The sequence below is a fragment of the Rhinoderma darwinii genome, chromosome 11 (genome assembly GCF_050947455.1).
Source record: "Rhinoderma darwinii isolate aRhiDar2 chromosome 11, aRhiDar2.hap1, whole genome shotgun sequence".
In the NCBI taxonomy this organism is placed as follows: domain Eukaryota; kingdom Metazoa; phylum Chordata; class Amphibia; order Anura; family Rhinodermatidae; genus Rhinoderma; species Rhinoderma darwinii.
Genome location: NC_134697.1, coordinates 51,545,540 through 51,558,940, shown reverse-complemented (window position 1 = coordinate 51,558,940; position 13,401 = coordinate 51,545,540). Strand labels below are relative to the sequence as shown.

Below are 13,401 nucleotides of genomic sequence, written 5' to 3'. Positions count from 1 at the left end.
AAATTGCCCTCCTTCTGGGCCTGGCAGTGTTCACAAACAGCAGTTTATGACCACATATGGGGTATTCTGGAGACCCCACTTAACAATGTATGGGGTGTGTGTCTCCAGTGGCACAAGCTAGTCACAACATATTGATCACTAATTTCTGCAAAATGCTCACAATACCTCTAGATGAATTTCTTCAGGGATGTAGTTTCCAAAATGGGGTAATTTTTCGGGGCTTTCCACTGTACTGGGACCTTATCTCAATTCATCATGGTGTCAGAAAACGAATTTTGTAAAATCTCCATGCCAAAAACCAAATTGCGCTCCTTCCCTTTAGAGTCTTGCTGTGTGTCCAAATAGCAGTTTATTACCACCTGTGGGGTATTGCTTTACAAATATTGAGCGGCTTTTTCGCCTTTATTCCTTGTGAAGATGAAAAAAATAAAAAAAAATTTAGTGAAAAAAATGTTGATAGAATTTTTACGGCCTAATTCCAATAAATTCTGCAAAAAACCTGTGGGGTCTAAATGCTCACTATACCCCTAAATAGATTACTTAAAGAGGCTCTGTCACCAGATTTTGCAACCCCTATCTGCTATTGCAGCAGATAGGCGCTGCAATGTAGATTACAGTAACGTTTTTATTTTTAAAAAACGAGCATTTTTGGCCAAGATATGACCATTTTTGTAATTATGCAAATGAGGCTTGCAAAAGTCCAAGTGGGCGTGTATTATGTGCGTACATCGGGGCGTTTTTAATACTTTTACTAGCTGGGCGCTCTGAAGAGAAGTATCATCCACTTCTCTTCAGAACGCCCAGCTTCTGACAGTGCAGATCTGTGACGTCACTCACAGGTCCTGCATCGTGACGGCCACATCGGCACCAGAGGCTACAGTTGATTCTGCAGCAGCATCAGCGTTTGCAGGTAAGTCGATCTTACCTGCAAACGCTGATGCTGCTGCAGAATCAACTGTAGCCTCTGGTGCCGATGTGGCCGTCACGATGCAGGACCTGTGAGTGACGTCACAGATCTGCACTGTCAGAAGCTGGGCGTTCTGAAGAAAAGAGGATGTTACTTCTCTTCAGAGCGCCCAGCTAGTGAAAGTATTAAAAACGCCCCGATGTACGCACATAATACACGCCCACTTGGACTTTTACTTTTAAACACACCCACTTGGACTTTTGCAAGCCTCATTTGCATAACTACAAAAATGGTCATATCTTGGCCAAAAATGCTCGTATTTTAAAAATAAAAACGTTACTGTAATCTACATTGCAGCGCCTATCTGCTGCAATAGCAGATAGGGGTTGCAAAATCTGGTGACAGAGCCTCTTTAAGGTGTGTAGGTTCCCAAATGGGGTTATCTTTGTGGGAAAGCCTTCTGTTTTGGCCCCGCAGGGGCCTTTGAAATGTGACCTGGCACATGAAAACCATTCCAGTCCAAATTGGGCTCCTTCCCTTCTGAGCCCTGCAGTGTTTCCAAACAGCATTTTATGACCACTTATGGGGTATTGCCATAAATGGGAGAAATGGCTTTTCAAATGTTGCTTTTCCTCCTTTATTCCTTGTAAAAATTGTCCATGTTTTATAGGAAAAATTTAGCTTTTCAATTTTATCGCCTAATTTCACTAAATTTGACAAAAAAAACTGGGGTCAAAATGCTCCCTACACCCCTAGATAAATTCCTTCAGGGGTGTAGTTCCCAAAATGGGGTCACTTTTGGGGGTTCCCTCTGATTTTGGTCCCGCAGGGGCATTGCAAATGTGACATGGCACCGCAAACCGTTCCAGCAAAATTTTAGCTCCAAAAGCCAAATGGTGCTCTTTCTAAATCCTGGCGTGAGTCCAAACAGCAGTTTATTGCCACATATGGGCTAATGCTGTGCTCAGAAGAGGTTGCTTTAGAAATTTTGGGGTGGTTTTCTCCTTTATTTATGGTGAAAAATCTGAGCTAAAGCTACATTTTATTAGAAAAAAACATAGAATTTCATTTTCACGGCCTAATTCCACTAAAGTCAGCAAAAAACCTGTGGGCTCAAAATGCTCCTTCCCTTCTGAGCTCTGCCGTGTGTCCAAACAGCAGTTTATTACGACATGGTGTATTGCCGTAATCGGGAGAAATTGCTTTTCAAATGTTGGGGCGTTTTTTGTTCTTCATGCTTTGTTTCTACATTTTATTTGAAAAAGTTTAGATTTAAATTTTTACAGCCTCATTCCACTAAATTCAGCAAAAAACCTGTGGGGTCAAAATGCTCAATATACCCCTAGATATATTCCTTGAGGGGTGTAGTCTGCCAAATTGGGTCTTTTTTTGGGAGTTTCCTTTGTTTTGGCCCAACAAGACCTATTCAAACCTGACATGGTGCCTAAAATATATTCTAATAAGAAGAAGGCCCCAAAATCCACTAGGTGCTCCTTTGCTTCGGAGGCCGGTGCTTCAGTCCATTACCGCACTAGGGCCACATGTGGGATATTTCTAAAAACTGCAGAATCTGGGCAATAAATATGGCGTTGCGTTTCTCAGGTAAAACCTTCTGTGTTACAGAAAAGGATTAAATATGAATTTTTGCAAAAAAAATTTATTTGAACATTTCACCCCTACTTTGCTTTAATTGTTGTGAAATGGCTAAAAAGTTAAGAAACTTTCTTAATGCTATTTTGAACCATGAATTTCGTAATCCGTTCTTTAAGACACAAGAAATAGGAAGGAACTTTTCTTATTCAGATTTACTGATTTGTAGGTCATTGTACATTCTTTATTAATGCTACATTTTTTCTTACCAGCCGGTAGTTGCGACCACCTGCATGGGCATAAATCATCCGATCTTCACCAGGAGGAGGTTTGACTTCTGCATCGTGGATGAGGCGTCACAAATAAGTCAGCCAATTTGCCTTGGTCCTTTGTTTTTTGCAGACAGATTTGTTTTAGTGGGAGACCATCAACAACTCCCACCACTTGTTCAAAGTGCAGAAGCCAGGTAACTGCTGTACAGAATGGCTGCTTGCTCGTGTTGCTTTCTTATATAACTATTCTCATGAATATCCTGCAATTGATAACCGACCCCAATGTCTACATCAGATAATTATATTTACAGGTGTCTATTGCAGGGTATAAGGCATTTAAAGTGAACACAGAAAGGAATACGGTTTGTGTTATTAGTGCATGAAACACCAAAAATAGTGACCCTGCTGAGGCAAGGGCTTATAATTCCATTATCTGGTACCTGCAAGTGGCAAAAAAACGGACCAATGCTGAGTTGGTAGGAATTACAAGATAGTTCAAAACTTCTTCGGCAGCATTTTTGCACTTGAAGAGCTAGAAAAGGCAGCACTACCATGCGCCACTCCAGGGAACAGGAGCATAGAGGAGCACATGAAGAACTTAAAGGGGTATAATATATATATATATTGAAAAGTTAATTTTTTTTAGTAATTCATGCTAATGGCAATGCTCTGTACCTGTGACCAACAGTTTTTTTTAATCCTGTCGAAGGGAACAATGAAGTTTCCCATCCAATGACTCCAAGCAGAAATCTTTAAAACCATAAGAATTTCATACAAAAAGTATATTCAAAAATGGCTGAATGTTTCATCTTACATTGAAAAAGCTTTAATAGCTAAAAATGGAATACCCCCTTTAAGTAGCAGCTAACCAGCATCTTACACCGCTCTCCAATGTGATGACTTCTTAACCCAAAAAAAAGATCTATCCTATATGGACAAAAGTATTAGGACACACCTCTTAATCATTGAGTACAGCTGTTTTATTCAGTCCCATTGCCACAAGTGTATAAAATGGCATACCAGTATCCATGGCCGAGCAGCTGCATGCAAGTCTTATATAACCAAGCACAATGCCAAGTATCCGATGGAGTGGTGTAAAGCACTGGTCTCTGGAGCAGTGGAAATGTGTTGTGTGGAGAGATGAATCACACTTCTGTATCTTCAGTCTGGTGGACGAGTCTGGGTTTGGTGAATGCCAGGAGACCGTTACCTGCCAGACTGCATTGTGCCAACTGTAAAGTTTGTTGGATGAGGGATAATGTTATGGGGTTGTTTTTCAGGGGTTGCCTAGGCCTCTTAGCTCCAATGAAGGGAAATCTTAATGCTTCAGCAGAGCGAGACATTTTGAACACCGGTGTATTTCCAACTTTGTGGGAACAATTCGGGGTTCGGTCCTTTTCTGTCCCAGCATGACTGTGCCCCAGCGCACAAAGCAAGATTCATAAAGACATGGTTGGGTGAGTTTGGTGTGGGAAAACTTGACTGGCCGCAGAGAGCCCTGACCTCAACCCCATCCAATACCTTTGTGATGAACTAGAACAGAGATTGTTAGCCAGGTCCTCCTCTCGTCCAACATCAGTATCTGACCTCAAATGTTCCTATAGATGAATGGGCAAAAATTCACACAGACACTCCAAAATCTTGTAGAAAGTCTTCCCAGAAGAATGTTTTAGCTGCAGGGGCGGGGGGGATTTAATACCTATAGATTTGGGATAGGAGGTCATAAAAGCTCCTGCAGTTATTTATCTATCCATATATTTGTGTTTTTGCAGGGAATTGGGAATGAGTGACAGTTTGTTCAAGAGACTGGAGAGAAACCAGGACGCTGTTGTCCAGCTCACTGTGCAGTATCGTATGAATAGGTAATGAGCCTGTGATACTGTTCACTTTGCATATATGTAACTTCTGCATTTGTGTTCTATTAACAGGTGTTTTTTTTGTTGTTTTCTAGTAAGATCATGTCTCTGAGCAATAATCTAGTATATGAAGGGCGACTAGAATGTGCCTCTGAGCGTGTGTCTACAGCCATTGTCCAGCTACCTCACCTCAAGTCCCTGCAGCTGGAGTTGGAATTCAGGGAGTCTCCAGAAAACTCATGGATCAGAGATGTTTTAGAACCGACCAACCCAGTCTGCTTTCTAAACACAGAGAAGGTAGGTTTCATTCAACAGACCACTGTTACATACAGTATGTGGAATTGCATACAGATGATGAATACCATAACGTAATATTCCTTTCAGGAAATGATTTAGATGTCTGTTCTCATCAATTTGTAAGTTCAAGGTTTTCTTTTTTAAAGTAATGCAGACAGGACAGCTCCGCTACGTGTACAGTGGACAGAGATTGTATACAACGATTTATTTATATTTTTGCTTCTATGAATTGAATTTGTAGACCTAACGTTAATGTTTTCTATGTGTTTTCTAGATCCCTGCTTTGGAAACGGAAGAAAAATGCGGTATCAGTAATTGGATTGAAGCCAAGCTGGTCTTCCTGATAACTTCTCTGTTCTTAAAGGTTTGCTTTGACTTTTTGTGGAATGTAAAATATATAGTCACCTTTTGAACACCATTTTGCGGTTTTCAATACAATTAATCTACATAAAGTTAAGTTACCAAATACATTGTATTACTTATATTGTACTCATCCAGCATCAGATCATGTAATATAGCCCAGGGCTACATTTATAATTCTACAGGCTTCAGAGGTGAAATATTATAGCTTGCTTGCTCAATGTCTGCAGAGCTTGATTTGGTGGTCTGCATTTAGAGGTAATGCCAGTGTTACACCATACACGGTACAGTAATCTGATGTAGGGATAATTTACTATCCCACCACATTATAGAAGCCTACCTAAGCTGTTAATGTGTCTGACAACAAGCTTGCTGACTGTTTTCAAGTGACAAACAGCAGACCTGTGAATGCAACTTTGGATTTTAATACTGTGAGATGGGTACCAGGGGCGTAGCTTAAGGCTCATGGGCCCCGGTGCAAAAGTCCTTCATGTCCCCCCCCCCCCCACACTTCTCTTCATGGCTGATGGCCCACAGCTTTTAGCCGCATCACTGGGTCTCCTAAGTGATAAAACGATGCAGTACTAGCAGCCATGGGCGTAGCTAAGGTCTTAAAACGTCAGGGGCTATAGCCCCAATATATATGCCCCATCTATATATATATATATATATATATATATATATATATATATATCTATCTCTGAGACAGCATATTTAGCACTACAACCCTATAGCTATGGATATGGTTAGATACAGTGGCTTAGACAGTATCACACATCATAGGATTGGATATAGGGCCTAGCTCGCTGACATTGCGGCCCCAGCGATGGACCCAGGAAAGGTCCGAATAATAATTGTTTTGTTTTTTGTGTGTTACAAATTTTTTTGTGTGTTTGTGTTTTTTTACAGGTTCGGTTGTTGGACTACATCGGATTCAAGGACTACTTCGATGACGGCGGTTTTTTACTTTCAATAAAATGGCAAACAAGGGTTGTGTAAGGGTTTTTTATTTGAATAAATTTTTTTTTCTGTCTTTGTATTTTTTTAAATTTTATTACTACTGCCATAGTAATGGCTGCTGGCTGATTCACAGCGTCCATTACTAAAGCAGGGCTTCGTGTTAGCCAGTGAAAAGGCTAGCACTAACCCCCATTATTACCCTGATATCCATCGCCACCAAGGGCACCGGGAAGGGTCAGGTACGATCCAGTACCCGACCATCTGTAGTGACGGCCGGGTACGGGGGCTGCTGCAGGCTGGTGAAGGCCAGAATAAGTGGGACTTCCCACCCTGGTAACGCCAGGAAATCGGGGGGACCCCACGTCGTTTATTTTTTTTTAAACGATGTGTGGTCCCCCCTCGTTTTTCATAACCAGACAGATACAACCTAGCAGCAGCAGGCTAGTATTATCAAGGTGGCAAGGGCCCTTTCCCAGCCTAATAGTACCAGCCTGTGGCCACCCCAACACCCGGCCATCACTACAGATGGTCGGGTAATTGATTGCACCCGGCACTTCCTGGTGGTGGTGGTTACCGGGGTAATAATGTGTGTTAGCGTTTTCACTAGTTAACATTAAGCCCGCCTTAGTATGGACGCTGTCAGTCAGCGGCCATTACTAAGGTGGTAGTAATAAAGTTTAAAAAAAAACAGAAAAGAGATTTTATTGAAATAAAACCCCCGCACACAACCCTCGTTAACCATTTTATTGAAAATAAAAAAAAAAGCAGTCATCGAAGTAGTCCTCGAATCCGACTTAGTCCAACAACCGAACCTGTAAAAAATACAAACTCAAAAAAACCATTAGTAACATTTAAAATAAGCAAAACAATTCTCATGCTTACCTTCCTGGGTCTGTGACCGTTAACGAAGCAGTGACAGCTCTAAGCTCTCATTGGTTAGTTTACGTCACATGGTCCCAGGTTATCCCCGGGTCATTGGCCTACTTTTAAAAGTAGGACCATGAGCTGAGGTGCTGGGCACCACGTGATGTAAACTAACCAATGGGAGCTTAGAGCTGTCACTGCTTCGTTTACTCAGGCTTGCGAGAAGCACACGAACTCCCGAGATGCGGCAGAATTTTGGCGCATCATGGGCCTATGCGCCACTAAAAAAAAACCTGGTGCGTCTGCTCCTTCAGATACAAAGCAGCCCCTGCAATAGGAGTTTAGTGGTCATTTACCTACGTTCAAAAGTAAGTGAATGATCGCTAGTAACCAGGTAAGGCCCTGTTCACATCTGCGTTCGGCATTCTGTTGTTCTGCTCCGTCAGAGGAGCAGAACAATGTAAATGCTGGAAGTGCAAAGGGCAACCGATACCCAACGGAACCCATTGACTTGCTGCGCTATTGTTTCTGATATTTTCGGCCGAAATGCGATGGAGGTCCCTACTGCAGCCTCCAATGCAGATCTGAAGTAGGCCTGGAAGCCTATGGGTGACGGATGCAACTGTATGGCATCCATCGCAGGTATGTTAAACTTATACCTCAGGGAGCTCCCAACATCACTGTCCATATATGGACAGTAACGTCAGGAGCAGTGCTGGAGTCCCCGAGCAGAGCGCTAGTGCCTAGTGGCAAATATCAGCCTGGATACAGAGCCCAGCAGATGTGATACTGTCTGCTGGGTCCTATATCTAAGCTTACCACATGGTAGGCTTAGATACAGGGCCCCAGCAGACAATCTTATACTTACCCTCCTCTTCAGCTCTGGGGCAAGCGGAGGTTCTGATGCCATACAGCGTCATGAGGTTCTGCGCGGCGCACATAGCACTGTAACACTGAAAGACGTCCAGAGCAGCGCTGCGCTCAGAAACGAGGAGGGTAAGTATACTGTTACTATAGTAACAGGGGCCCGTGTAGTTTATTACATAGGCCCCTGTTATTATAGTAACTGTGAATAGATGTTGTGCGGGGGGCTGCGAGTCCCCTGGCTTCGGGGGGCCCAGTCTCAGTTGCGACCGCTGCGACTCCAACAGCTATGCCACTGTCCAAATGGTAATATCAAAAGTAGCAAGAAAACACCGGTATGATGAGCGCTACAGGAGGAAGCCAGTAGTTTGTGGATTCATTTAAATAATTGCTTTATTGTTAAATACTAAGGCCTAGTTCACAGAGTTTTTTGCAGGCAGAAAATTCTGCCTCAAAATTCCTTCAAGAATTTTGAGGCAGATCTTGACTTGCCGGCAGAACATTTGCCGCATTTTTTGGCCGCAACCATTTAGCGCCGCGACCAAAAACCGCAGTGAAAAACGTTTTCTCTGACTCCCATTGATGTCAATGGGAGGTCAGAGACTGAAATGCCTGAAGAAAAGACTCAACGCTTTTTTTGCCCGTGAGCGTCTTTTTCAATGGGAAGCGATTTTGGACTTTTTTTGGCGCAATTTCCGACGCTGTTTCTGCGTCAAAAACCGCCAAAAGACTGTCAACTCCCCCTAAGCATTACGGCACCGAACCGTAATCATATAATTGATAAAGGCACCACTTAGTAGTTATTAATAAAGTAATACTTTAAAGAACTATTGGCTCCATCCTGCAGCTTTCATCATATCTGTTTTCTTGCAACTTGTGATATTAAGATATACAGTATTCACAGTGCGGTCAAATTGCGTTTTTTGCCACGGTTATTACAAAATCGCAGCACATGATGTGATTTGACCACACTATGTGAATTCAGCCTATTGATTTTATGTGTCCTGTACTAATTTTTTTGAGCAATTTTCGAATTTGTGATATGAATTGTGTGGTTTTGCTGCAAGTTTCATAATTGCGGCAAAACCGCACCATTTTTGCCACTTAAGAAAATTGCGGCAAAAACGCATAGTGAGTTAAAAAAAATAGTTAACAAACCATACAGGAGTTGGGGTTAGGAGAGACAAGTAAAGGAAAAACAATGGCGGATGGAGGGAGAGGGGGGGGGGGGGGGTTTGTTGAAGCACCCACTAACCTGTGGCTGTGTACAAGGACCGGAGAGGTGGATGGACCTTCTCTTCTGCCGAGCTGCTGCTGCTGCTACTATACTGTGGTAGAAGGACCTGCTCAGTGGGAGTGGCTTCTGCTCCTCAAAGGCAAGTCAGGTCACATGGGCATGACGTCATTAAAGGTCCTTAAGCCCACTAGGAAATAGTATCTGTCTAGCTTTAATGCTGCTTATGCATCATTTTTACATTAGATAACTCATGCACATGTGGTGGGGGGACTCCGGCCCCCCTGGCTTCAGGGCCCAGTCGCAATTGTGACTGCTGCAACCCCTATAGCTACGCCACTGAAGGGTACTCTTTAAATAGCATCTGGCTGAAGTCCGTTAGCTCTGTTTCAGCCAAATATTTTAATGTACTCAACGTTAGTGCCATTTTTTTTTCTCCCCGATAACCAGACTGGATGCAAGGCCTCAGATATTGGAGTCATCGCTCCATATCGACAGCAATTGAAAGTGATCTCTGGTTATTTTACTAACTTGTCATCCAGCGCTGTAGAGGTTAACACTGTGGACAAATACCAGGGAAGAGATAAAAGTATTATTGTTTTGTCATTCGTAAGAAGCAACATTGATGGGAAAGTAAGTTTAATTTTATTTTTCAGATCATTAAATGTGTAATGACGAGACTTTATACCTGTATAGTATTTACCCATAAATGTAGTCAACCTAGGCGTCACTTTAAAAACGTGTTCAGTGATCCTAAATGTATTAAAACAAAATGCTTCATAGAAATGTTAAAGGATTTCTTGTATAAATGAAGCATATTACAGTAAGAAATAAATATTTTATAAATGGTTGCTGTGGTTAAAGGGGTTTTCCGAGTTAAAACTTGTATGTGTGAATTCTTTTAACTTGGGAATGTGAATACATTTGTATCGTACGTAGTTTCCAAATTGGCCCCGTTTCCCGATGCTGCTGCGGGGCACTTGACTGGTGACGTCACTCTCTGCCCACTGCGTTTATCCTCCGTATACCTGTTATGTGGTCTAATTATTCAAATTGTCTTCCGGTTATACGACATGTCACTAGTGACGTGCAGTGTATGGGCTACTCTGTTATACAGCCAGTAAAGTGCATGTGCGGTCCCTGCTGTTCTCGAGAGACCAGCGGGGACCGCGCTTGCGCGTTATACAGCCCGTACACGGCACGTTACTAGTGACGTGTCGTATACCCGGAAAAGAATTTGAATAATTAGACCACGTAACAGGTATACAGAGGATAAACACAGCGGGCAGAGAGTGACGTCACCAGTCATGTGCCCCACAGCAGCATCGGGAAAAGGGGCCAATTTGGAAACTGGAAATACGTTACTAATGTATACACATTCCCAAGTTAAAAGCATTAACACATACAAGTTTTAACTGGGAAACCCCCTTTAATTTCTGTACAGTTAGATTATATTATCTGCTGCAAATATATAAAGGAAGGAATAGTGAATAAAATGTAACTTTTAATTTGACCCATGTAAAATGGAATAACAATGTTAGTATGGATAATACTCTTGTGATATGTAACATACACAGCAGTTGGTATTCAAGCTCGGCGAATACCGGGTTTTCGTTCCATGAATGCATAGCAGGGTTTCTCAGGATCATTGGAGTTACACAGTGGTAGTCTGCCTGTCCCTTAGGCCTATTCATAAACCCTCACTGTTGACAACACACCGGGCACTTGTTCTGAAAAGAACGACCCTCTTGTCTCCAGAACCTGTCCCTATTACTAAGTCCGATTTCTGTACTAGAGCTCCAGCGCCTACGCGTTTCGCCAGTTAAACACTGCCTCGTCAGGGAGGTGTTGAGCATAACGGCTTGACAGATAGTGTGGCAGTGAGTGCTTCAAAACACGCTCCTTATGTATGTGAGTTAGCTCCTCCTCTTCTGGGGGCTCGGTCGTCGGATATCCTATCAGATAGAAGCGCTACTTAGTCATCACCCTCCCATTGATATCGCGTCCTCGCTACCTCCACAGTGGGCTGGATTATCGCCATCATAAAGGGGATTACTTCAGCCATACTCCTATTGGCGATTTGCTTGCATAGAACATGGCTGCATTAGTATAGCTTATTGTCCTCATTTAGGCATGTGAGATGATATTAAATACCTCAGCCGTATAGTGTGAAAGTATGTTGGGTGGCGGGGTGAATGAATGTCTAAGTACTTAGAACAATCGTGTGTCATCAGAGATTACTGTCAACCTTAGACATTGCAGTACTAAATCATCAGTCTAATACACAAAACGCCAGTCTGAATGGTACAGTGTAGTATGTCTTATACACTCTGTTTATGATAACTGCTTACATCAGTAACTGCAAACTTCTTCCCACAATCTGCATCTAGTGCCATTTTGATGTTATTAGATGTGCCTTAGATAATGGTGCATAACCAGAGAATTAAAGAAAACCGGCATAGTTCAGATTTTCATTCAGGCCTCCTGCGGTCACTGATCTCATTCTATGAATCCATCGGCTCTCTACTTGTAACAGATCCCTGTCCCAGTTACCCCCCCTCTTGAATTAGGCTCGATGTGTTGAATTCCTTGGCATTTGATGATCCTAGGGTTACCTCCATGCATTGCCCATATATGTCTAGCGATTGGCATGTCTTTTTTTTATTAAGGATATCGTTGTAATGATCCCATATTTGTCTCCTAAATTCAAGTTGTTGTGCCTATGTAGTCCAAAAGGCAATGTACATTTAGCCATATATATGACTCCTTTTGATAGCCAATTGATAAATTCTCTATTAGTATAATCTCTGCCAGTTGTTGTACTCACAAAGGATTTAGACACTAACATGGTGTCGCATGCGCGGCAGTTACCGCATTTGAAGGTCCCTAAAGGTCTTCTATTAAGCCAGCAATCATTTGGGGGTGCTGGTTTATAATGACTCTGAACCAGTTTGTCTCTCCGGCTTGTATTTCTTCTGAAGGTAATCAAAGGTCTTTCACCTAGTAGTTCCTTCAGATCATTATCCTCCATGAGGATCCCCCAGTGTTTCTGAATGATCCCTCTGACTTGTTCATGAGTCCCATCGTATGTCGCTATGATACTCATCCTATTCTTTTTCACGGGTTCTCTTGCTTTGGGCATCAGTAAGTCTCTCCTTTTAGTTTTAATTGCATTAGTGAATGCTTCCCTGAGAATCTGTTCTGGATAACCTCTTTGGTGGAATCTGTTTCTCATATCTGCAGCTTGTACCAGGAAAGTCCTAATGTTTGAGCAATTTCTCCTGAGATGGAGATATTGTCCCTTTGGTAACTCTCTTTAAGAGCATACGGATGGGCGCTTTCCCATCTCACAGTGACCCCAGACGGCCTAAATTAAAATCTGAACTATGCCTGTTTTCTTTAATTCTCTGGTTATGCACCATTATCTAAGGCACATCTAATGACATCAAAATGGCACTAGATGCAGACTGTAGGGAAGAAGTTTGCAGTTACTGATGTAAGCTGTTATCATAAACAGATTGGTACAGTGTAGTATGTCTTATACATTCAGACTGGCGTTTTGTGTATTAGACTGATGATTTAGTACTGCAATGTCTAAGGTTGACAGTAATCTCTGATGACACACGATTGTTCTAAGTACTTAGACATTCATTCACCCCGCCACCCAACATACTTTCACACTATACGGCTGAGGTATTTAATATCATCTCACATGCCTAAATGAGGACAATAAGCTATACTAATGCAGCCATGTTCTATGCAAGCAAATCGACAATAGGAGTATGGCTGAAGTAATCCCCTTTGATATCGATAATCCAGCCCACTGTGGAGGTAGCGAGGACGTGATATCAATGGGAGGGTGATGACTAAGTAGCACACTTCTATCTGATAGGATATCCAACGACCGAGCCCCCAGAAGAGGAGGAGCGAACGCACATAAGGAGCGTGTTTTGAATCGCTCACTGCCACACTATCTGTCAAGCCGTTATGCTCAACATCTCCCTGACGAGGCAGTGTTTAACTGGCGAAACGCGTACGAGCTGGAGCTCCAGTTAGGAAAGCAGACTTAGTAATAGGGACAGGTGCCGGAGACGACAGGGTCATTCTTTTCAGAACGAGTGCCCGGTGTGTTGTCAACAGTGAGGGTTTATGAATAGGCCTAAGGGACAGGCAGACTACCACTGTGTAACTCCAATG

The 13,401-nt window shown here is 42.5% G+C and overlaps 1 protein-coding gene across 2 annotated transcripts in view; it reads left to right on the top strand.

Moving 5' to 3' along the window:
• Positions 1-13,401, top strand: part of DNA2 (DNA replication helicase/nuclease 2) — a 42,669-nt gene that overhangs the window by 25,256 nt on the left and 4,012 nt on the right. Inside the window, exons 15-19 of one of the 2 annotated variants that reach the window (XM_075841433.1) lie at positions 2,770-2,963; positions 4,542-4,631; positions 4,721-4,922; positions 5,197-5,286; positions 9,655-9,837. In XM_075841433.1, coding sequence (XP_075697548.1) covers positions 2,770-2,963; positions 4,542-4,631; positions 4,721-4,922; positions 5,197-5,286; positions 9,655-9,837 — 759 coding nt within the window. Of the gene's footprint in view, positions 1-2,769; positions 2,964-4,049; positions 4,227-4,541; positions 4,632-4,720; positions 4,923-5,196; positions 5,287-9,654; positions 9,838-13,401 lie in introns of those variants that run through there. The other variant, XM_075841434.1, reaches the window with a different exon arrangement.